The 26,814-nt window shown below is 39.3% G+C and overlaps 1 protein-coding gene across 3 annotated transcripts in view; it reads right to left on the minus strand.

Moving 5' to 3' along the window:
• The window catches only part of SHTN1 (shootin 1), a 115,723-nt gene that overhangs the window by 73,270 nt on the left and 15,639 nt on the right, over positions 1–26,814 (minus strand). For all 3 annotated transcript variants that reach the window (XM_053583832.1, XM_053583833.1, XM_053583831.1), the window contains exons 2-4: positions 19,991–20,043; positions 9,728–9,788; positions 1,650–1,744 (exon numbers count right to left, since the gene is read on the minus strand). In XM_053583832.1, the coding sequence (XP_053439807.1) occupies positions 1,650–1,744; positions 9,728–9,788; positions 19,991–20,043 (209 nt within the window). The remainder of the gene's footprint in view (positions 1–1,649; positions 1,745–9,727; positions 9,789–19,990; positions 20,044–26,814) is intronic.

Raw genomic sequence — 26,814 nt, forward strand, 5'->3', positions numbered from 1 at the left:
AAGTTACCTATTAAATAAAAGAGGAGGGAGGAAAAAGTAATTTTTTTTTAAAGGGGGCCACGTATGGACTCATGATTAACTCTAGTCTAGGGGTGTCCAACCTGCAGCTCAGAGGCCCATGCTGATTTTTGAGGACTGTTTTGCTTATCTGTGCTGTTGGGTATTTCCAAAAACACACGTGGACCTTTTGTTTTGTTCATCAGCTATGGTGTTTGTGTTTTAAATAAATGGCCCAAGATAAATCTTATTCTTCCAATTTTTGGCAAAGGGAAACAAAAAGGTTGGATGCCCCTGCTTTCAGTCCATCCTGTCATTTAAGATGAGACACTACATCCAGAAAACAGAAAGAACTAGCTTGTCCAAAGCCACATACGCTAAAAAATGACATAAACAGGAACAAAACCTGTGTATGCTGCCTCCAAACCACTGCTTTCCATAAATGCTGTCAATCCTGAGAGGTTGCCAGTGTCCTTACTTTTTTTTTTTTTTTTACTATTGGCAACAGGAATACTTGACAATAACCAGAGAACATACAGAGAGTATCCTCAGATACCAGAAGAGTCAGAGCAGCTAGTAGGCTCCAACTATATTTTTTCTCTACTTGTTCCAAAAGAAGAAATAAAAGGAATGAAAAGAATCCACACAATACTATGAACCAATGAACTCTGTGATGTACAGCAGAGTAAAAATGCCGGGAGAACACCCATGCTGTACTGTTTTTAAAGCAATGGCCTGTAAAGCTTATCTGTTCTTCAGGGAAGCAACACGAGAAAAGTTACCTACACAAATTTATATTCTTAGTTAGATTTAGATTGATTATCTTTTGAATTCTACAGCAGTGTTCTTATGCAAACAATTAACCAAATGCCCCTAGCAAGCACACCCATACATGCTAATTAAATTTATTTACTTCTTTATTTGTTGGTAGTAGGATTTCAGTCACATCCAAAAAAACACTTCAGAAGTAGGTGATGTGGGGAGGGAAAAGGAATACAACCAGCATTACTAATGAAATTTGGCTGAAAATTGCTGTAATCCATTTTCTGATGAAGTGGTTCAGATGCATTTTATCCAACCCAAAATACATAAGACAGATAAAAACATTCTTTAATAATAATGTACTTCTGATGAGATAGAATATAGAAAATTACATACTTGGTAAATTCATCGGCTAGCAGCAATCAGCGGAGCACTGGAGGTCACCTTTATCATGCCCTCGCTTGCTTTCACAAATAATCACCTGAAATCTAAGGCTTCAGGCTGACTTTTTCATTTGATTCAAATATGAAACATTCATTGCTCTTTTATGTCACACCAGGTTAGTTTGAAACTTGGTTCACATTTTAACCAAATGCACAAACATTTGGAAAGTTCACTTCAATGGACTACTCTCGCACCACTTTTACAGGCAAAAAACACAAATGCTGAAATATGTACATACAAATGCTCCTTTTACCATGAAAATAACCTTTTCATTAAGGTGAATATTTACATAATCATATTCTAGGATTCTAAGACTTTACAGCACTTCCCTCATCCTCCGAGTAGATAACTGATTCAAGAAGGAAGCAAACCAAAACTCCTGTGAAGAAAAGAAAGTTGAAATGAAAAAGTTCAGGTAAGATGATTCCTTCATTTATCGGGCTCACCTTTGTTGCCAAAGCTTCAGCACTTTCTCGACAAGTCTTCTCTATTTCAAGATGGTTCTGCATGCAATTAACTTCCTCTATAACCATGTGAGAAACTAGGAATGAGGGGAAAAAAAGCCTCAGCATTCAAAGATTAGTCAGCTATTCCAGAAGCCCACGCATTGTCCCATGATTAAGAATACTTCAATTCTTTAGCTAGCCAGCCAAACCTTTAGCTATCACTGAAAAAAAGTTTTTGAGAATTTGCCCTGATTAAATCTCTGCTAATATTTGAATATAGAAAGAAACAAAAATACAATGAAGAATGCCTCACTGCTATTGCAGACATTTTAAGAAAGCTGTTCAGATTTTTTAAGCGTCTATTTTCCATGTAGCTATATACCTATCCATAGACATAGCTGCTCATTTAAACAAAAGATCTCTCAAAAATAAAGGGGACGGCAACATGACTGCCTTTTCTTAGCATGATATAACACATGGATCCAATAAGGAAAATTACCTGATAGCTAATGAAAATAAAAGAAAAATCTTAAATGGATCTTATGCCTGTATAACAAGGTTGGCAGCTTAATTAAGAATTATGCATGAGTCTTTATTAATTATGAGGTATTGTTATTTCATAAACTCCAGACAGAGAAGTATAACAAGATGTAAGCACTATATGACAATGGAAGCAGAGGCTACCAAACTGCCTCCTGCATCACAGACAGCTAAGAGGAGCACACAAGGAGGAATAATTCGCTTGATATTTTACCTGCACTTGAAAAATAGTAATTTTTAGATTCTTTGAGAGCTGGCTCACGTAAATTGAGATTTAAAGGTATAAAGTAGTTTAGGACTTGAATTGTACTTTGAAGACCAAGTAAGAAAAATGCCAATTCCTTCTGCTCATACTTCTAGTTAAAAGAAAATTCTTATCAAATCTTAAGTGTATACAATGTTACTTACTGACATGAGTCTGGCTGGGGAAAAAAAAAAAAAAATTAAAGGACACCCAACTGTGAAACCCAGCAAAGTTAGGCAAAAAGCGCTGGGCTCACATAACACAAAGAGAGATTACTTTTGATTCATTTAAGCTTAATTAACCTGCAATTATGATTAAACTCGGAGGAAAAAATTTCTCTCCAAATTAAAAACAAAAATGTATTACTTCCTAAGTCTGTCCAAAGTTCTTATTATGTTAATATTCAAATTCATAAAGCAGCACTAAATGGCCAGAAACATCTCTAACCTTGACATTTTTTCAGGGGTAATAATAATCTGCAGCAAATGCAGGCCAACCAAAAACCACTTAACTAATTAGTAGTTGCAGTCACCGAGAAAAACATGAATCAACACTGTTATTACAAGTGGCACATTTGAGTGGCATCTAATTATGACTTGATGAGCACGATACTTGCATTATCAACATTACGACTGCATCCCATCAGGGCCTAAAAGCTGCTGATGGCATTGACTTCGAGAAACTCCCACTCAATGGTACAGCAGCACCCAACAATCGGCTTGGCAGGGGCCCCCCTCACTAAATGACACGTTAAGCGTAATTACTGGTAGACATTGTAAATAAACAGGATTGGAAGTGAAAATTGTACCAAGTGCATAAGACACAATCTGACACATTGGAAGTGGCAGCCTTAATTGAGAGTTTCTTTGACTGCTCAAGATCATTTCAACCGCATTTCTCAGAGGACAGTGATTATAACTGTGGAGACAGACGGCATAATGGTATCAGCACTGCTGACAGAGCAGTGAATTAAATTGTATCTGCTCTTGTGTGAAAGCCTTGATGAGAGGTACAGATGCCTTAGTGGTCTTATCATTATAACACAATGGTCATGTTGTCATCAACCTTTCTGGCTCCAATTGAAAAGAAATGATTGTGTGTTGAAGCTCCCCCCCCTTTCCACGCCACCCCCCTTCTTCTCTTCTATCTCTTGTTCTGAATAGAACCAATTTTCAGAGAGCTATGAAATCACGCCATAGGCCCTAAAATGCAGCTGCTTGGCATACAAACGGGTCCCCATTAAACTGGAATCACACACAATATGTGTTTATGCCAGAAGAACAAATAGAAGCTGAACACAGGCCAAGTTTATTCACACACACAAAGCCCATGTAGCTCTTCATCAATATAATTGCCTTTTATATTGTAGTTTAAATAATAGGCTCTATTATTTCCTTAAAATCCTAATATTCCTGGCATTTTATCACTATGTTTACAAGGTAGGTTCTTCAAAAATGTGAAGGAAAGAGAAAAGAAACCTATACAATTTTTACAACATCAAATATTACTTTGAATTTTTAGCCTAAACTACTTGACATTTTCTGCCACAATCTGGTATTTCCACTATCATAACAAAAACATAAACACTCTGCATTTTTCATAGGAATCTGACTTTTTATTCAGTAACATTCTTGCTCGTGAAAGGGTAAGAAAAATCATTCCTTGGTAGTGAGGTTTAGGCCTAGCAAATAGGAAAAAAAAAAAAAATTATTTTCTAAACATTTTGTAAAAAGCTGCCCTGGGGATTTAACTTGATGAACTTAGCTGGGTAGCACCTGCCCACATTTCTCCCATTCTGCTATGGTATACTCCGTCAGGTGGGGTTTTTATTTCTTCCTCAAAGAGGGAACAGTAGCCATTTAAGATTGTACTTTAATTTTTAGTTTAAGAAATTATCCCACTGGTAAATTGGTAGTAGCACAGAAACCTACTTATCAACTTTCAAGGTTGAGAAGGGAAGAATATGTTTCAAGGGCATTTACATCTTTAAAAAGCATGGCCCCATTTTCAAAACCAAAGTCAAATCACATGATACAAAACAGAAATATTTTTTGATACATAAATTTATTTGTGCCTCTCAAAGAAGCAAATTATTTTTTTCATTTTTTTGAGACAGAGTCTCACTCTGTCACCCTGGGTAGAATGCTGTAGCATCACAGCTCACAGCAACCTCAAACTCCTGGGTTCCAGTGACCCTCTTGCCTCAGCCTACTGAGTACCTGGGACTACAGGCATCAGTCACAACACCCAGCTAGTTTTTCCATTTTTAGTTTGGGGGTGGGGGGAGGTCTCGCTCTTGCTCAGGCTGCTCTCGAACTCCTTAGTTCAAGCAATCCACCCACCTCCGCCTCCCAAGAGTACTAGGATTACAGGCATGAGCCACCATACCCAGCCAAAGAATCAAAGTTTCTAAAAACTTCAGCTATTTATTATATGATCTGCCTTATGATCCTGAATTTGTGCTTGTCTCATAATATCCACAATCCCTGGCTACTACACCTATAACATTTGCATATTCAGATGAGAAACAGTGTGAAAAAGAAAAAAAATAAGCTTTTGATAAAGTGTCCCTAATACTGCAATTAGGTTAAAAAGAAAAATATCCTAAGCTTTTAGAAATACATGGTACATACTGAAGTATTTACAGTCAGTAAATATTAAAATGATGTGATGACTGGATGAGTTTCAGAAGAATCCAAGGTCAGCAAGAGCGAGTATACGGATGCAGAAAGGTGGCCGCCAGTCGGTAACTGCTGAAGCACAGCAGGATGGTACCCTGGGGAACATTATGCCATTTTCTCACTTTTGTATAACTTTGAAATTTTTCATAATGAAAAACATTTTAATGACCGTGAGAACTCAGAAGAGTAACCTAAAAGAACATCAGCCTAGTCAAATTAGCCAAGTTTGTCTCTCCTCATCAGTAAGCTGAAAGCACTATTACATACTTGCCATCATAGTACACACACTGTAGGGTAACTTTTTTTTCTTTGACTTGCTTTTTTTCTTCTACTAACTATAAGCGTTAGAGTAGGGTGTCTTATGCGTGTCTAAGACTCTTGCACCTAGCACAACGCTATGCACAAAGTAGGTACTCATGTTTGTGCTTGTTTAAAGGACTGGGAAGACAGTGTCAGGGTTAAGTTCATCTGTGAATGTCCTTTCACGTGAACGTTCTCTGTTGTACAGAACTGCTTAGGAAAAACTGCCATCACCATTAACTGAGCCTGACTATGTGTCCAGCTTCCTGCTAAACCCTTTACATTGTTCCCTCATGAATCTATACCAGTCCTATAACATGGACATTATTACAGTAATTTTGTGTTTGAGCACTCTGGGGCACAGAGAAGTTAAGTAACATTCTGAATCACAGAGCTGTAACTGGTAAAGCCCAGCCAAACCCATTTCTAGGTGACTCTAGATATCTATGGGCCTTTCTAATTATGCAAAGGGTTAAGACCCATTATGCTGCGTCCAGAGCTAACCACTTCTCCAAACCCCAACCCTTAGCACTATTAGATGTAGAATATGTCTTCTTCAACTTCAGATTACTTTTAAAAGATTTTCATGTACTAAGAAAACAGCCACAAATACTGGCACGTATGCTGGAAAACTGGTGTGCCCTAAAAACAGAACAAAGGATCTAATGTTGTGGCCTAAGAGGTATCAAAGGGCTTCGGTTCGTTTTCCTTTCCCAGGAATCTATCCTCCTAGGGAACATGGCTTTGCAGCGTGGTGGTGTTCTTTGTGTAGAAAGACTAGGAGGAAGGCACAGAAAGAGCTGGCAGAGGGCCAAGAATGGCACAGAAATATGGATAAAAACGTATTTATCCTGGGAAAAGCATGCTAAGCTAGGGAGAGTAGAGCCCTGTGGCCTAATAAAGCTTTTCCTAAGCATTATTCTTCTGCTTTCCCTACATTGCTTTCCCTTTCAAGACTCAGTACATAGATTACAAGGGTTTAGTTACAAGGTCTAGTATATAGATTATAAAGGTTTCAGATTTCAACTCAGCATCAAACAAATTTTCCCCTACAGCTGTCCAAATGTGGAGTCTGACATCCAGGAACTAACTTCCCAAAGGTAAATATGAACTCTGAATACTGAAGGGCAGCCAGGCACTGCGTGGTTTCATAGATGAGGCCAGCAACTAACATTTATTGAGCACTCACTATATGGCAGATACAGAAAGCACTTTTTTTTTTGTTTTTTTGAGACAATCTCACTATGTCACCCTTGGTAGAGTGCAGTGGCGTCACAGCTCACAAGCAACCTCAAACTCTTGGGCTTAAGTGATTCTCTTGCCTCAACCTCCCAAGTAGCTGGGACTACAGGCACCCACTACAATGCCCAGCTATTTTTTGGTTGTAGTTGTCATTGTTGTTTGGCAGGCCTGGGCTGGTTCAAAACTGCCAACCCCAGTGCATGTGGCTGGCGCCCTAGCTGCTAAGCTATAGGCGCCAAGCCAGCACTTTTTATATAGATTATCTCATTTTACCCTCACACAGCCTACAAAGCAGGATCATTTATCCCAAATTTGCTAACACAGAAACTTGCTCAGGACTAACTGATTCATATCAGGCCTGATGATAAATTATGGCCTGATTCCCATCCAAATCTGAAATTATATCCTCTGTTCAAAAGCTATCAAATCTTTTATCTCAGATACACTTTTTAACAAATATTTTAACATATTTGTTAAATATTGTTTTCTTAGTCTCCATTTTCTCTTCTTTTGAGACTGGGTAAAAAGCTGGCCACTCTGTTTTCCTGCCATCCAAACTTTAAATGAATTAAGGTAAAAACTAAATGAACAACATTTAATTGTCTCTGTTGTTCGACTAATCTTTTCAGGCTTTCGGTTGCTCCTAAGGAAAAATGTAAATTTTTTAAACTATCAAGCTATTTAGAAGAAACAAAGAATAGAAAAAGAGAAATAGTAGATGAAAGCAGAGATTACATGTCACTCTCAAGGCTAATTTGGGGAAGTTGATTCTGCTTCCGCATAACATGGGAAGCAAAATCCCTACCACCTACTTGGACCAAAAAATTTCTTAAGTCCAACCAGAAGAAACCTGAATTAGTCCCACCACACACAATATGCCAACCCACTATCAATAATACTAACACAATAACTGGTAACAAGGCCAATGGTGTAACTCTTTCACATGTGACATGGTGTCAGCACAAGTGCAAGCAGGGATGGAGACAGTCTCACGAATCAGAGTTATTTCTTTTTTTTTTTTTTGTAGAGACAAAGTCTCACTGTACCACCCTCAGGTAGAGTGCTGTGGCGTCACACAGCTCACAGCAACCTCTAACTCTTGGGCTTAGGCGATTCTTCTGCCTCAGCCTCCTGAGTAGCTGGGACTACAGGCGCCTGCCACAACACCCGGCTATTTTTTTGTTGCAGTTTGGCCGGGGCTGGGTTTGAACCTGCCACCCTCGGCATATGGGGCCGGCGCCCTACTCACTGAGCCACAGGCGCCACCCTAGTATAGCATACTGGCCTCCAAAGATAGGTGCTACTGACAAGATTCCTCTTAGACACTGCTTGTTACAGCCAGATGCTGATATAAACTTGCTATTGAGACTTAACTAGTCTCAATGCTAAACTTTTATAGCTATTTTACCTTCAACACAAATAAAATGTTACCTTTAAAAGAAATAAAGTGTTACCAAGTCAATACTTTATGATATAATCAAATAACCTGACTGATACAGCATCTGCAGAATGATGGAGAAAGACCCTGCGGCCAGGAAAGGGGGGACCACTTTCTCTGCTATGGTCTGGCCTTTTGACCATAACATATTTCCATCTGCTTCTTCTAGGTCTGATCAGCTGTGTTTTACCTCAGAGGATAAAGTAATAACAGATTCATGTCACATAAAAAAAAATTACATAGCAAAAAATTAGAAAAAGATGATAGCTTTTGTGGGAATTTAACTTTCCTCGGTGACAGGGTTATTTCAAACATTCTTAAAAACATCTATCTTACCTAATGTGCATGATGCAATAGTACATTTCAAAACTATTAAGAAATGAGTATAATTGTGATGGATGTGTTACTTAGTTCAATGTAAGCATTTCACATTGTATATTGAAGCAGTACTCTGAACCCCATAGATACATCAAGGTACAAAGTTATGATTTAATAAAAAATAATTTTAAAAAATCTAAGTTCTGTGAACTTATAATTAATTCCTTTTCTCTGTTTTAAAACCACTTTTTTGAGGCATAAGTGACATGTAAAAAGATGTACATATTTGGGTTGGGTGCATGGCTCATGCCTGTAATCCTAGTACTCTGGGAGGCCAAGGCAGGAGGATCTCTTGAGCTCAGGTGTTTGAGACCAGCTTGAGCAAGAATGAGACCCCTATTGCTACTAAAAATACAAAAATTGTTGGGCATAATGGCAGGCACCTGTAGTCCCAGCTACTCGGGAGGCTGAGGCAGGAGGATTGCTGGAACTCAGGAGTTTGTGGTGGGGTTGCTATGAGCTAGGCTGATGCCATGGCACTCTGGCCTGAGGCAACAGAGTAAAAATCTCTCTCTAAAACAAAAACAACAAAGAATGCCATATGTATTTAAGGTATATAACCTGATGAGTCTGGGGATACACCTGTGCAACTCTTCATTTATTATGTTTCTTTCATTCATTCATTTAATTCTTGTGGTAAGAACACTCAACATAAAATCTACCCCTCTGTTCCTGGGATTACAGGCATGCGCCACCGCGCCTGGCCCGCCATGGTATTATTTAGAATAGCTAAAAACCAGGAATAATCTATCAGTGAAGGAATACTTAAATAAATCATGGCCCTAACATATAACGAAATACTACAGGCAACAATTAGAAGGGATGTACATCTCTACTGAAATCTACTGTTTACTGAAAAGAGCAAGCTGCAAAACTCCATACAAAACATGACTGTGTTTTTTGTAGATACACAGATAAGACAAATGAAAGACCAGGAAGGCCAGATTGAAGAACACTGGTACTGGCCTTTTTCTGGGAGTCAAGAGAACAAGTAATTTTTATGCTCCTTTAACTTTTCTAAACAGTAAAATCTCTTGTAACAAGCACAAACTTTTATAACACTCTCATCAGACAATAACTTTTATTCCATTTCTTTAAAAATTAGTAATGCCAGGGCACTTCTTTAGCAAATGGGAAAACAATTCTTGCTTTCTTGACTGCATGACCCAGGCATTAGCAACTAACCTGGGTATGGGTCCACTAGCATAATCCCCAGTTGTATGTGTTACTATAATTCTATTAAATGCTTACGTACTTTTCTGAAATTCCTCCAGTTTTTTAATAGCTTCATCTCGTTCTTGCCTAATTTTGTCACACTGAAATGAAAAAAAAAATACATTAAATTTTTATCATACATTTAAACTTTGGAAAACAAGCAACAGCAAACATGAAAAATGGCAATTTTCTGAAGACAAACTTTTAAAACCTTTGAAAAGCATCACTGGTCACATGGTATTGGTACTGCTCAGCCTGCAGGGTATACGTGCCATCTGCATCTGGCCAGTTATCTGAGACCTTCTAAGATATGACTCACCTTGCTGCTAATTATCTCCTCAGTAATAGATGGACTTAACATTCCTGAGTTAAAATGTATTCATACTTTAGGAGAATGTTGTACCTGTATTTATATAGGTTAGCACCTCACTTATCCACAGGTCTGATTCCCAACAGTTTCAACTACCCAGAACTCTACCCTGCACACCTGTTGGTGACTGGAGGGACACCTGAAGGAAGGCAAAATGCTGCCGCACACCTTTCATCCCTTTGGAATTTTTTTTTTTTTTTTTTTTGAGAAAGAGTTTCCTTATGTCGCCCTTGGTAGAGTGCCATGGCATCACAGCAGCGCCATAACCACTGTGCTATGGGTGCCAAGCCCCTTTGGATGTTTTTAAGTTCAAATTTCAGTGGCTAAAAAATTATGTAACTAGTAATTGGAAAAATCCAAATTAAAATAAGATATTCTCCCCTATCCAGCTGGCAAAAACTGAAAAAGTCTGATATCAGAAATTAGAAACTCTCATACACTGCTGATGTGTAAATTCTTACAACTGCTTTGGAAATAAACTTCTATCAAAACTGAAAATGCATATCCCCTATTGATTCAGCAATTCTACTTCTAGGTACATATAACCAAAGAATCTCTAGTAATATGTACAAAATGGGCTGTACCAAATACTCAGAATTTATAACAATAAATCATGGAACAATCATATAATACACTATAGAACAAAAAAATAATGCGCTAAAGCCACGTGTGTCAATGTAAATAAGTCTCAAAACCCGTAAGGTTAAATCAAATAATACCTTGAATACACAGAAACATTTCATATGTTTATGTTTCCAGATACATATTGTATATATAAAAATATATAAGCGTGAAATGGAAGAATCCATACAAAATTTATGACACTAGTTGTCTATTAGATGGGGGATTGAAACTAGGGGTGGGCAACCCAGGAGATCTTCAATTGTATCTGGTGCATTCTTTTATGTGTATTTTTGAAGTTCAAAAGTAATAACAGTTAATACTGTTATTATATTATCTCTGCCCTTTTCTGCACTTTTAAAATACTTTTAAAGTAAAAAAGTAAGAAGCAAGCAATTCAGTCTTCCCCTTTAATCTCTATAGAACCAGTGGAACATCAAAAACCTCTCTCTGTTCACATGGGTAAATCCATTATGGCATAAAGGTGTGTATAAAGCAAGTACCCAGTGCTCAACTGGCGATGCTGGTTACTAAATCTTGGTTGGGAGATGACACTCTCAGGGATCATTTCTATAGTTCATTAGTAAATCCTGACTTAGACTTCCCCCCAAAATAAGTCAGGCTAGATTATTCAGATTCTTTCATTAAAAGAGTATTTCCCTATAGAAATCTATCCTCCACTTAAATAAAAAAATCTGTCTAATATAGTTTCTAGTTCCAACTTCACAGATAAACTACATTTATCATTTTTCAGTGTTTAAAATTCTAAACACTAAAGTTCTAGATTTTCATATAAGCTTTTCTTAGACCCACAATCCAAGTACACTACACCAGACAATACAATTAACCCCCAATTCTAGCAGCCTGCTGGCTATCTACTTTAGAAATATTCCTCATGTTTTCTAAAAGTGGCCTCTATCTGGTTTGGACTTCCCCACTAGCCCTGCCAGTTAGCTCACTCTCACCTCCAACAATGCACAGTATTGTCTAACGCACAAACAGAAACCTAATTTCTGACTAGACTCAGATTCCTGAGTCAAGATTGCCAAATGAAATACGCCTAGTATTTTCATTACAAATTGATTTTCTGGTTCTTAATCTGGCATTTCTGAAAAATGCGAAATGCCTGTGAAAAACCTGTCTTCATCCAAGAGCAGATGTTGAGTGTTGCTCCTGACTTACTGTCTCTTGGGTCCCTCTCTCTTGCTCTCAAAACTCCACCTGAAGGAATTAGAAGTTTATTCAGTTATCACTTGAATCAAAAAGCCAGAATCATGACTAAGACTTTGTGTGACAAGAGCATTAAACAGGAACGGTGCTCCATCTAGTCGGATCTGAAAAAGGCCACCAGTTCACCACACATACAAGCCAACAGTGCAGCTAGCAACCATGACCGTCAATCAGCAATATGCAACGTTTAGGTCGGCTTATACCAGGCGCTCACAAGTAAGACCATGCCCCGACTCTCCGCTTTTAAGGCCCAGGCAGGCAGCCTCTGGTTAACAACAGGTCTCCGTATCAGTTTCGTTCTGACATGCAGGTACCCCAATTGTCTAGTTCAGCTACATACGTTCCCCCTACCCCTCTAGTTACCATCAGCAGATTCGAGCTATCTCCAGCCCCAGCTGTGTTCTCTCAGGGGCTTCATGTTGCTTTGCTTTCTATTTTCTGCAACCACATTATGCTAGAACTGGCAGTCACAGAATTTACCATCTGGTATGCTGAAAAGGGTGTGTGTTGGGGGTGGGGAGAATCTCCACATGCTGCAAGTGCAGCTTCCTTGTTCCAAACCAGGCCTGAACAAAATACGGAGGACGCACCCATTTACCAAGTGACAATTCAAACACCGCCTCATTTCTTCATTGGAGGTGAACCCAGAAAAAATACCTTGCAACCTTGCTGTCATTCTATCAACAGGGAGAAGTTAGCAAGGATTATGGCCCCTTCAGAAGAATGTTTCATCTTTATACCACACAGAGCCCCTCACCCATCCCACCTCCTGCCCTGCTAATGCAGCTGCACCATTTGTAAAACTGTTTCTTTTTTGTGTGAGAATTGCTCAGGAAGACTTTGCAAAAGCAACAGATGTTTTGGGGCCCACATCATTTAATTATGATGCTCTGCAGACTAGAGTAGAACCCAGCAAAAGGCTTGCTGGCTAGTGTGAGTAAGCAGGGACGTTACATCTACTCTAGATAGTCTCTAACTGGCTCTTTATGAAGTGATGACTTGGCCGCAGGTTGGCCTTGTTGGTTTTGAAAGCCCTTATTATCAGAAGCCCTGGCTGTTCTCCAAATCTCTTCCTTGAACCTCATCCAGGCAGATACCTGGCTTCTGAAACTAAACCAGGATTTCAGAGCACTGGCAGCCTGATTTGCAGAGGAAGGTCTTTGCAGCGTGAACTAGCATCTTCCCTGGACCACTCCTCCCAAAATGGGCAGCTGAGTTCCTTTTTCCTCACAAATCATGCAACTGCTATCAGCACTAAAATGTCTGCTTCAAAGGGCTCGGCAGAAATAGGTAACTGATACAGAAAACTGGTATAGAAATCAACACATCTTTGCATTTGCTGTGTGGTATTTTATGCAAGAAAAACCTCTACATTCTGAATGGTGCCTAACTTCCACTAATACAAACGTTCATCTTTACCTCCCTGGATCGCAAGGCATACATGCACTGCATGCACACAGCACCGGGAAAGTGGACGATCTGCACGTGGGCAGGAACTTCACCAATGACTACATTAGACTTCTGAGTGAGCGTCTACTGTGGTCATCGAGCGTCCCTATTTCCTTCTTCTGAAAACTGAATTATACAGGACCCACAAGTGCAAGGCAGTGTTAAACGCTGCGGGGAACACGGGGCAGAATAGACAATGCATTCTCACAAAACTTCTGATCTACCAAGACAGACTAACAATGAAATAAGCAGTTTATAAGGACACGATTTAATGAAAGAAATACTGCTCTGTAAAGAAACACAGAGCAGAGCCCACAGCACTAAGTGTGAGGGCTAAATGGTGTGTGTGCACCATTTTTATCGAAGTTTATTTCTCTCATGTCCAGTTACAACATCTAAGACTTAAATATGCAGGGCATCAGAATGTGCATATTTACCTGTTGAGAATCCTTGGCGATGCAGTAAGAGGACTACCAAATCATGTTCAATAAAAATCAATAATTCAGTTGTTCCACCTATGTAAGTTTGGCTAGAACTCAACTGTGCTTTCCAGATTTCTACACACTTATCCTTTATGGCTACAATACACTAAATCATTCCTTTCACTCTCTTTCTCTTTTGGTGTTCTTTCTTCCAGTTTTCACAGGCAATAAAGAAACAGTAGCTGCCCCCCAAAGCTGTCTTTCAGCATTCTCCAAATTCTAGGTACTTGCCTTAGATGGAAACACATGTCATCAGAACAGAGATCCTTGCTCTTTGTTTCTGGATAGATTGCTGTTAATAAGAGACTCATTTTCACTTTCAAACTGCTAAGTAATTACTTTTTCTCTGGCACAACCACTTGCCACTCTGTCTCAAAGAAACTGCATGTATGTGGATGTATTATGCATGAACAGTTAGCATAATGGATGCATATTTTGCTCTTTAAAGTGGTTTCTTTATTGATTTTTTAAAAAATAAAATACTTCGGGACCTTCACCTCTGAATATTACACAAGAGTAAGAAATTTTAACAATAGACAACTGCGCCGAGATGCAAACAGTATCATGTATCTTGCTTCTTGAAACCTAAGTCTTAGAAAGTGCCTGTCTCCTTCTCTTTTCACTCATTGTTCCTGGCACGCTGACAGCACCGCCTGACGCACAGTTACTGTAGCTCACCCAAACGACTTCTAATCAGCCACTTAAACATTTATGCATTTCAAAACTCAATCTCAGAACATAACATTAAACATAAATACTGTTTAAAGGCAGACATTCTTCTATTATACAGATTTCCTTCTTTTTATGCACACTCCACACACACCCCTGCCACCCAGAGAAATGTGAAAGCTATTCCATTGAAAGCTCAAGGAGGCCTTTCCCCCCATATAGGAAAAAATCCCAAACAATTATGACAAAGATCCTGAGGGAGTCATAAGAGAAAGCCCTTCAATTGTAGAAGCATGACTAACATTTGAATATAGTGACTGCTACATAAGCAAAATAAAACACTGTATCGTCATCTGTTATGTAGTCATCTATTTTTCCATACTCAAAAAAAATGTAGACTTGGAGAGCTGCTGACTTTTCCATGATCGGCCCGGTACCTTGCCACATACTATGGATAATTCCATTTAGAAAACGGGCAAAAAATAGTGGAAAGTAGCATGTGGCCTTTTTTCCATACACCCCATTTATCTCGATGTTATTTTTAAAAACCCACAAAAATCTCAAGTTCTTTGCGCTCTTATCCCCTGTTTGTTTATACCCTATTTAATATTGTGATGATAGTAAATTTTGGTTTATAACTGTCATAAGTACATGAGAAATATACATGTTTTATTACAAAAAATAAATTAATTCTGCTTGTGAGAGAGTTAAAGAAGAACTGAAAAATAAGACATTTAAGCCAAGAATTAAAGGCCAATAAAAGTTTACCACATGGAAAAGAGTAGGAACCTAGTCTTTCTGTTCTTTTCCTATCCCATTTCCAACCTCTACGCAGTCACTCAATAGTAGCATAATTGATGGCAGTTATTTGTCAACTTCTTTACGGCCCTTAAGTTTTACTTAAGATTAAGACTTTCATGTATTGGGGCGGCGCCTGTGGCTCAGTGAGTAGGGCGCCGGCCCCATATGCTGAGGGTGGCAGGTTCAAACCCAGCCCCGGCCAAACTGCAACAAAAAAAAAAAAAAATAGCCGGGTGCTGTGGCGGGCACCTGTAGTCCCAGCTACTCGGGAGGCTGAGGCAAGAGAATCGCTTAAGCCCAGGAGCTGGAGGTAGCTGTGAGCTGTGTGATGCCACGGCACTCTACTGAGGGCCATAAAGTGAGACTCTGTCTCTACAAAAAAAAAAAAAAAAAAAGACTTTCATGTATTTTCCTTTATACTCAAATACTCAGAAGGCATTCAATAAAAAATTTCCCTTCAAAAAAATCATCCCTTATAAACTCAAACTGATTCTGGTTCTATCCTCAAAGTCACTGATAAAAATTACAAAATGGTCGTCATTCCATTGCTCCTAAAAAGAAGTACTACAAAGGAAAAGATCCACTAAAACCTCGGCCCCCGCTGCCCCCAAATCTGCTCCTTTCACCCTTTAACTGTATTACACACATACATGTGTATATACGCACATGTATATCAGGTATATACATGTGTGTGAATTTTTCTGACATAAGACTGATCTGACTTTAACTTTCAGTTTTCAACAAAAACCTATAGATGGTAAATAAAAATGACCCAGGAAAGTACTCAGTCTGATGAGTTGCTGTGAAAAATTCAGGTGATGTTGGCGTGGATGTGGAGAAAAGGGAACACTTCTACACTGCTGGTGGGAATGCAAATTAATACATTCCTTTTGGAAAGATATTTGGAGAACATTAGAGATCTAAAAATAGATCTGCCATTCAATCCTATAATTCCTCTACTAGGCATATACCCAGAAGACCAAAAATCACATCATAACAAAGATATTTGTACCAGAATGTTTATTGCAGCCCAATTCATAATTGCCGAGTCATGGAAAAAAGCCCAAGTGCCCATCGATCCACGAATGGATTAATAAATTGTGGAATATTATGGAATATTATGCAGCCTTAAAGAAAGATGGAGACTTTACCTCTTTCATGTTACGTGGATGGAGCTGGAACATATTCTTCTTAGTAAAGTATCTCAAGAATGGAAGAAAAAGTATCCAATGTACTCAGCCCTACTATGAAACTAATTTTTGGCTTTCATATGAAAGCTATAACCCAGTTATAACTTAAGTATAGGGGGAAGGGGGAAAGGGAGGGGAGGGAGGGGGAGTATGGGCGGAGGGAGGGTGTTTGGTGGGATTACACCTGCAGTGCATCTTACAAGGGTACATGTGAAACTCAGTAAATGTAGAATATAATTGTCTTAACACAATAACTAAGAAAATGCCAGGAAGGCTATATTAACCAGTGTGATGAAAATGTGTCAAACTATTTATAAAACCAATGTATGGTGCCCCATGATCGCATTAAAAAAAAAAAAAAAAGAAAAGAAAAATTCAGGTGCTAACAATAAAGAATAAAAAAATTAAGACCTTTGTGGAAAAAGTGTCAATAAGCTTCCGTGAATTTATCTGCTTCTAAAAGAACATTGTGGTCAGAAAACCCACCTTTAAATCTAGACTCTCAGGGAGAGATTTGGCAAGTTCCCACCCAAAGAGAACAATGCACAGGTCTATGACACACTTCCTAGGAGAAGGACAGAACTCCAACTCGGCCTTTACATTATACATGCAAACAATGTGACCTAATCGTGTATGCCCTCACAGTAATCTGAAATTTTTAAAAAAATCTAGACTTTGTTACTAATTAACTGTGTAACCTCAAAAAATTCATGCAAGCCCTCCAGTCCTGTTCTCTCCTCTGTGAAATGGGGCTGGCACAGAGCCATCTGGAGACCAGGGAGATGAGAGAGCGTGGACATCTCACAGCAACTTCTTAGTAAACGCAGCCTCTTAAGCCACCATCCTGCCGGAAGAGCACCATGTCCAACCGTTCCTCAACAGAGAGACTCCAAACAAGGCCGAAAAAGGCCATACCCAAAGGAATCACATGTACCGCCTCTTCCCGTTGATAAGGTTCACGCCTTGACAACGACAACAGTTAATGTGGACATGTGGAAGAGACAAATGCCTGGCAATTTATTTTTTTTTGCTGCCCTCATTTGTGCAAAATTTCTCCATATCAAGTTAACTATGGCAAAAAGAGTCCGATGTTCGATTGCTAGCCTGGACGGGTTTAACTGAACTCTGGTTTGGAGCCAAGAGAGAAAGATGGCCATGCATGTTTGCTGATGCTGACTGGACAAAGCTCACCCAGACAGGAACAAGAAAGTGCTTTCAAAGAGAAAATGGTATTCTCCATTTACCACCTCCAGAACTAAAGCTGCTTTTTACTCATTCTATGCCCTATAAAAGGCTTTTATTATATGCTTCCCTCTTTTGTAATACAGCCCCCCTTTTTGGGGAAAAATTTCCAGTAATAAGCAAGCTAGTCTCCTAACAGAAGATAAACAGAGTGCAGTGAACTTAAAACCACTTTACTTTGTTTTCCCCAACCACACATTCCATATTGCTTTCATTTCTTTTCTTCTCATTTCTGTTAATAGTAATTTTTAAAGAATCAGAACAGAAGCAGGTCAATAACACCTACAGATATTACAAAAATATTAGACCATACTCTATGCAGAGAAACATGTAAACAGTTAATGGGCTGAGGTTATTTGTAATCCTTCTTTTACCAAATGCATTTCACCTATAATTCCATGTGCATAACAGATGGTTCACTTAAAACTTTACTGCAGAAAGTGGCTCCCACTTAAACAAACACCCTTCCTACCAACAACAGATGTTCAGAGAGCATCAAGTATGTATTTTTAGGGCACTGCTAGGTGTATAAGCAAGGATTAAAGAAAGAAAGAATAAACAAAAAATTTGATCTTCTTTTTCTTATTTTATCCTTCTATATCCTTCTCAGTCATAGGAAGACATATATTTGCTTTCCCTCCTCTTATCTTCTAGGTTAAATCAAAGAGTTCTCTTGCATTAACTTGTTTTGTTCTTCCCCTCTTGGGACAGGAGCAGCTTTGAAAGAGACTCAGTGGCTGATAACTTCTCAGCCCCTTTGTCTTCCTACAGCAGGAAGACGGTTGGGCATTTTAGGGGACAGGCTCAAGCTATCTGGCCTAAGCATCACCCACTTGATGCACTTGGAAATTATGCACCTGGGGCATCAGCGGCCCAAGATCTAAACACACCCTCCCTACCTGTTTATATTCTCAAGTCATCTGTGATTTGGAGTGGTCACAATGTTAGAAGTAGAAATCTTATCCAACTATTTTCTGTGACCTTTTGACCATATTACATACGCATGCACCAACCCCCTTCCAGCATGGATATTTTCATCACCCACTTACCATTCCCTGAATCACCTGATGAAGGAAGAGAGGAAACTTAAGGTTTCACAGAATATGGAAAGAGCAAAGGAATCTTAAAACTAGGTGAAAAATGATGAACTAAAAATTACTCATTTTTAAAAGTGCTTACCATTAATGTCACCAATCATACCACAGCTATGAAAGGGGCAAATTAGTATGAGTGAAAAAGTTTCAAATATTATTCTTAAGAGCCCAACAAATATTCCCAAATAAGATATAAATTTTACAAATATTTAGCTCACTGCCTATTTTTATTATACTTTTTACTCTGAAAATGAAAAGATGAGGTTTCACAATTTATAGCAGTGATGACCACCCTCCCTCAGTAATCACTAAGAACTTGTTCTGTTCATATTCTACCAGGGACACTATGTTTTGAAATATTTGATCTATCTAAGTAATTTTTAAGGTAAATTTTGTTTATACCTAAAAACAGAAATAGACAGTTGTGCTTCTTCTCTCCTAGTTTTTGTTTTCTAGTCAGTCCTGCTTTCTGACCTTAGCCTGCCCTTCCCTTTGTCCTCTCCTTAAATGTACAAGGATATGTATAGGAGCAGACATTCATAAATCCCAAACAGACTTTCTTAGCAACAAAAAAGATAGAATTTGTAAAGGTTAAGTAGAATTCAATGATTTAACAGTTAAAAAATAAAACTGCCAGAGCTCCCCAAAATATTCACTAGGCTTCCCCATCCTCACGTTGGGTGTTTTTTAACTTCTGGTATATTGTTCATATACTGAGGAAGTGAAACAGAAAAGGTTTACGGAGGTATTTGGGTTACACACTAATAACTAATTCCAAAAAGTTCTCTCCAGGATCTAATGTGCTTAGGTCCCAAAGGTATGTGTCCCAGCTTTCAATGCCATCGCCAGAATCCCAAATCTGACTATCAGGGGAAAAGTATAATTCTTAGGTCTTGAGTTGCTTGGCCTGGTGCCTTGCTGCACATTTAGTCGGGTAGTTAATCCGCGCGCTGCACCCACTGTGGCAGGCCTGCTATTCTTTACCATCTGGAGCATGGAGTTGATATCAGCTTGAGCCACACATGCAAGAGAAAAGGAAAAAAAAAAAAAAAAACCACCCTCATTCACATTTAACTGAAATGGTGGCTGAACAATGCACTATGCCGCCCACGCTTTTACACATGTAAGAAAGGGGAAAAAGGGCAAAGTACAAACCTTCTCCTTTGTTTTCTGGTTCTCTGCTCTAAGGTCTTCATATTCGCCAATTGCTAAAAGAAAAAAGAAAAGCAACATTATAATACTGCCGAAAGTTTCCTGTAGGAAAACCTGGGACCCAACTAATTCCCATTGTCTACTTAGTAGGTTGGGAAGACTGGAGAAGAGGCCCAAGAAGGACTTCTGATTTTAAGTGTAAAGAAGAAAAAACGATCATAGCAAAGTGGGCCCAAACTGAACTGCACTTCTCCCGAGGTCATTCGGAAGACCCTGGAGCCAAGACCTGTGACAGTCACTTCTCTGATGCTCAGCACCTGGTCCTGTGAAAGGATTCAGGTGGTGTTCCGGGAAGTTCCTCCCACATACTAGTATGTGGTGCTATAATCAGAGGTTTATTTAGAAAAATGGGCTTCTAGAAAATAAAATAGGTTTGTACATTCAATTCAATGTCATATATCTGCTTCATTCACAGAGTGAAAAGTTTATGCTGTGAGCATTCAGATAAGAACAACTATTTGGGGGGAAGACTGTCAGTCATCAATCAGGCCATGACCAGAACTCAGCCAGGCTCAATTCACTAAAATGGGAATGTATATAAACTGTTTGAAAATGTTTCCAAATATGTGGGAGAAAAACAACTTTCTACTTAAAATCCTTCCTTGTCAGAAAAATAAAATACCCAAAACCCCCACACATTTATCTTTTAGTCAAAGCACCATTTTTAGGAACTCTCACTGTTGAGAAGATAAAGTTTAGACTTAAAGTATGTTAAATGGGAGAAAAGAAAATGCCCTAAGCTCAACAGACCACAGGTAAGGCTCCAACTGCCATCACCCTGGAGCAGCATCTTGACTGGCCCCAGGGAAACAGCGAATACCCATCTTTTAAAAGACTGAACTGGAATTTATCTACAAAACAATCCAAAACAAACAAACAAAAAAACCCTCAGTTTTTCTTTAAGGAAAAAAAAAAAAAAGACAGAGCTTCCTATTCCTAGGAATAATCTAAAGATAGAAATCAAAACTCTGAAACCAGCAGCTTCAAGAACAAGCCAGAGAATCTGGTTATTAATTCTAGAAATGTATGATTCTTAGCCACTAGGACAAAAAACATGCCAGAAATAGATCATTAACCTGGTTTTTTCCCTCCCACAGGGTTCAGAATAGCTACAGAGACAGTAGTACTTAAAATCCAATTCAAACTGAGAAATACTTATGGGATTATAACCCAAAAGTCCCAGAGTTTTATTAACATCCCATAACCATTTCAATAAGAATCAATGGGCAATTTTATTGAAGCCACATCCCAAAAGAATCCTAGAAAATTAGCCCACAAATAGATGTAAATTTATGAATATGTAAAGATACAGCCCTTCTGAAAAGAATTATGTTTTCAACAGAAAAGATATGCCCCCCCAGAATGAAGACCTCTGCACACCAGCTCCTCACTGGCCCCACCACACATATTCCAAAGCCTGAGCATGAACTAAATTTATCTTTCAATCTGAAAAACCAATGCAATGTACCCTCCTTTTTAACAGAAAGAAACAAGAACTAAGTAACAGATCCTAAAACTAGGCACCTGTGCCATTGGGTAGTCTATGATCATGGTCCCCAATCATTACGATATCTAATATTTACAAATATATACATATATTTTATTGACACAACTTTTTTTTTTTTTTTAAGACAGAGTCTCACTATGCCACCCTCAGTAGAGTGCCATAGCATCACAGCTCACAGCAACCTCAAACTCTTGGGCTTAAGCAATTCTCTTGCCTCAGCCTCCCAAGTAGGGGGACTACAGGCACCCGCCACAACACCTGGCCATATTTTTGTTGCAGTTGTCATTGTTGTTTGGCTGGCCCGGGCTGGGTTTGAACCCGCCAGCCTCAGTGTATGTGGCCAGCGCAGTAACCACTGTGCTACGGGTACCAAGCTTATTGACACAACTTTGATTTAGGTTACTTGACACTTAAACATACCTAAAAAGTTGAAAAAAATCAAAATGGATTTAATCCTCTATTATTGGTGACCTACTTTATAGACACACAAAACAATAAAGGCTTGTAAAAACATAATCTCATGTTGACGTATGAAATTTTTCTCTAGTTAAAACATCAGATAATGGCTTTGAAGTGTTTTTTTAAATATTGATACTATTCTTCCATTATACTGCCAATAGAACCCAGATGAAACATTACAGACTCTCAAATACTGGGTCTTTATGAAAAGCATTAATTAAGAATCCTTTACCTATCATATTTTAATGGAAACCACAGAAAATATGCTTTCTTGTACTATGTACAACTTTAAAAAAAAAAAGCAAGGTACAAGAAAAGGAAGGGGAACATATGGAAAAAATTCAACCACTAGGTAAAAAGAAGAGAGTAACTGGGGAAACAGGCATAATAGAAAAAAAGCTTTACTTCTACTTCTTCGAAGTTAGAAAGCCAAACTCACCACCCTAAACAACACGTGTACATAACACACATACACACAGCCGCGCACACAAATACAGGGTGGCCATAAAGTTCAAGCGCCTGTGGCTCAGTGAGTAGGGCGCCGGCCCCATATGCCGAGGGTGGCGGGTTCGGACCCAGCCCCGGCCAAACTGCAACAGAAAAATAGCCGGGCGTTGTGGCGGGCGCCTGTAGTCCCAGCTGCTCGGGAGGCTGAGGCAAGAGAATCACGTAAGCCCAAGAGTTAGAGGTTGCTGTGAGCCGTGTGACGCCACGGCACTCTACCCGAGGGCGGTACAGTGAGACTCTGTCTCCACAAAAAAAAAAAAAAAAAGAAGTTGTAACCATTTAAATTGCACATGAATTTTACGGCCACTTGTACATATACATACATAACATATACACATATATCACAGAGAATAGCTACATAACCCCATCCTCAGCAAAACTGGCAAACTATATATAAAGTGCTATATATTATTCAGCTCCTTTTTGGGTTATGTTAGGGGGTCACAGAGGATGCCTTCTTATTGTTCCACAACAGGTTCACAGTTTAAAAATTTGAAAAAGTGAGCTTGCACAGCTCAAGCCATTTGATGAGAGATCCTCCAAACCCTGAATTAACCAATGCACAAAAAGAGATGAATTGACCAATTCTCTATCACATGAACGATATCCACAGCTTGAGAAGATTTCACCTCTCAGGTTTATAGGTATAGTATATTTCATTGTACTAGATCGGCCGTTCTCAACCTGTGGGTCGCGACCCCTTTGTAACAATGAAAATACATCGCAGCATTAGGAAGGTTGAGAACCATTGTACTAGAAGGTCATATAAGACAAGTCATTAAAAAGCGCAACCTTATCCTAGCCTGAGCATTTACTGGCTAGGGGACCTTGGGCAAAAGTTAGCTAATCTGAGTCTCAGGCTCCTCATCTGGAAAATAGGAACAATCATTATAGATCTCTAAGAGTGATGTTATTAAGAGTAAATATGTTACCTTATGTAAGAGTGTTCAGGCATAGCAAGCATTCAAGACATGTTAGACGTGGTTATTAATAACGCTACAGCAAGCACCTCATGTCTGTGTGCGTGACAAAAGAAATTAGGTTGACCCATAACGCTCTCAGTCTCTGGCTTACCTCTGTCCTACAAGGACGGAAAGATGGCAGACTGGAAAAATTTCTGAAACCCAGGGTGTTGCTGTCCTCCTCCAAACAAAGGGAAGAGAAAAGGAGGCTAAAGATCAACTCAGTTTCCTTTTTTCCTGTAGTAAAAAAGGCAGCAAAGAGGCAGATGCACCTCTGAGAGCCGTGCCTGTCGGTCCCCGCTGCACATGAGCAGCACCTGGGGAGCTTTTAAATTACACAGATGTCTTGCCCCCCCATCCCGAGATTCTGATTTAACAGTCCGGGTGGAGTTTGGGCATCCATATATATGCAACATATATGTATACGTTATATATCTTTTTAATTTTAGAAGTGCTCCAGATGATTCCAATGTATAGCCAAGTTGAGGAACCACCACCGTAACAGCATAAAAAGGAAGAAAAATAAAGATGGTAGAGAAAGCAAGAAGAATGTCAGGCAGAGCATGTGTTTCAAGAATCACGTTGCTTTTCTGCTTTCTAACTCCCCAGCGCCAAGAAAGAGTTTTCTTTCCAAGCTGCAAATCATGACATAGCCAGCAGCCCAGGAGGCAGCTGAGCAGACTTGGTTGTTTCAGAAATGTGACAACTAAAGTTCCCAACACCACCACCCGTGGCTAGGGTAAACAATAATCATGGTTCACCTGGGACTCTGTCATTTTTAGCACTGAAAGTCCAGCATCCCTGGACACTGCTCAGTCCTAGGCAAGCTAATCACTCTACTTTTAGCACTAGCTTCCGACCAGTATTCCCAACCAATACAATCTAGACCTGTACTGTCCAATATGGCAGCCAATAATTCACAGGTAGCTATTTAACTTTTAATCAACTAAAATTAAATAAAATGTAAAATTCAGTTCTTCAGTTCCCTTAGTCACATTTCAAGTAATCAAAAGCACCATGTGACCCAGTATGGTGGCTCACACCTATAATTCCAGCACTTTGGGAGGCGAAGGCAGGTGGATCACTTGAGCTCAGGAGTTCAAGACCAGCCTGAGCTAGAGCGAGACCCTGTCTCTAAAAATAGCTGGGCACTGTGGCAGGCACCTGTAGTCCCAGCTACTTGGTAGGCTGAGGCAAGAGGATTCCTTGAGCTCAAGAGTTTGAAGTTGCTGTGAGCTGTGACCCCCACAGCATTCTACCAGGGTGACAAAGTGAGCCTCTGTCTCAAAAAATGAAAGCTCCATATGGGCTAGTGGTTATCATACTAGGCAGTGGACACAGAACATTTCCAACACAAGAGAAAGTGCTGCTGCCCAAACTATTCTAGACATCTTTGTCCAGATGCCTTGCACTATCTCAACTTTTGGAAAGTGACTTCAACCCCCCTTCACCCAAACTTATTTCCTCTGTGCAGGGTCTACTTTCCTTGGTGTCACACTCAACCCTCAAGCTAGTATCCACAGCATCACCCGTGAGTCCCCTCTTTCTTCTACCTCCAAAGGATCATCAAATTGCTCAGTTCTCAAAAAAATGCCTCGTCAATCCGCCCTTCCTCTGTAGCTATTATTGCTGCCCTGATTTAGTCTGTCACTAATGACCAAACCCTCCGACCTAGCTCGACCTTCACTCCATGCCAAGTATACTCTTCATGAGGCAGTTAGTTAGCATAGTGACAAAGAAACCATTTCTTTGTTTAAACACCTCCAAGGACCTTACCTTCAGAACCTGGGATCTCACTGGACTGCCACAACCCACTCCATCACACCCAAAGTCCCAATGCTTCCCTGAACTCTCCAAGACCGTTCACACTTGGTTAGTTGCCTTTATGCACGTTTTGCTCTCTGCCTGCAAAGTCTTCCCTTCTTACTCTTCCCTACTTCCACATTTCACCTCCTCAACACAATGAAACTGTTATTTCTTCTGAGAAGCCTTCCCAATGTGCCTCAGGAAAAATCAGCACCTATATCTTAATATATCACCAGGGTACAATGTGTCTATTTATATTAGAGCATCTACATAAAACGGTATAAATTATCTGTGCATAGATCTGTTTTCCTGTCCTTTCCCTGACCCAGCTCACTGCTATATGCCTTACACTCAGCAAAATACCAAGCAAGCACCAAGTTCATGCCTAAATTGCATAAATAACAGTTTATATAAACCTGTGATGCAAAACAATTAAGCCAAATATTAACATTCCCATTTTACAAATGAGACATAAATGCACAGAGATCTCAAATCCCACAATACAAAGTGGTGGAGACAGAATCAGTCTACTGATTCCCAAAGATATTCAAGAAAAAAAAAATTACTGAGCTTTACTATATGCACCATGCTAAAGCACTGGATCTGAAACAATCCCCTCGGGTGGACTCTGTCTTCATCCATCCAGATGCCCACAGGTAACACATGCCTGACATACAGCAGGCATTTGATAAATACATGTTAAATGAAGGACGAACAGATCTAGAAAACCATGAAAGAGCACATACTCTCTCCGAAGTAAAGGGGTCTCTTACCTCATAATGTTATTTCAGGATACTTAACAAAAATGAATCTTTAAATAGACGTCAAATATATAGACTGCCTCATAAGATCCAATGTATATTCTCACCTGTTGCGTCTACGTTTTTTAGACTTAGGGAGACTTGAAACGTCTCTTACTAACAGGGAATGAGGATGTAGGTCATAAAAGACGGTGTTCAGTGAGGACACTGTTCCCTTGAGCACACATCCCAAGAGGTCCTCTTCTTAAAACCAGAGTAATTGTTAATTAAAGCACTATGAAAGCCAGGGACAATACTGCTGGAAAACCTGATCGAAAACAAAGGTGGCGTATTTCACATCTGAAAAAAATTACAGCAAGCCTGAAATTTACTCATTACATGGTAGGACACACAGTCGAGTGTTAATAAATTAATGATGCTTAAGAAGTTCTTTCATAAACCGTCGTAGTGACTTCAAATTAATCAACAGAAAGGAAGGAAACCGAGTATCTTGCCTGATTTCTGGTCTGGCATGTAAGGAGCTTATAAATTATCACTCCATCCTCACTACAACAGAAAGGCAAAACAAACTGAAAACGAGTAACTTTTCTTAGAGCCATGAGAGAGTTAAGGTCCCAGGGCAAACTACTGCCTCCAAAATTGAAGAGTGCCCGGGTTAGGGATGAGGGTTTTCTTAGCTTATTCTTAAGTTGAATTTGCATGTAAGTTGAACACGTACATTTACCTATTACCTGTAATAGCCCCTATTAGTAAATCTGAATCATA

The sequence above is a fragment of the Nycticebus coucang genome, chromosome 3, assembly GCF_027406575.1.
Source record: "Nycticebus coucang isolate mNycCou1 chromosome 3, mNycCou1.pri, whole genome shotgun sequence".
Taxonomy (NCBI): domain Eukaryota; kingdom Metazoa; phylum Chordata; class Mammalia; order Primates; family Lorisidae; genus Nycticebus; species Nycticebus coucang.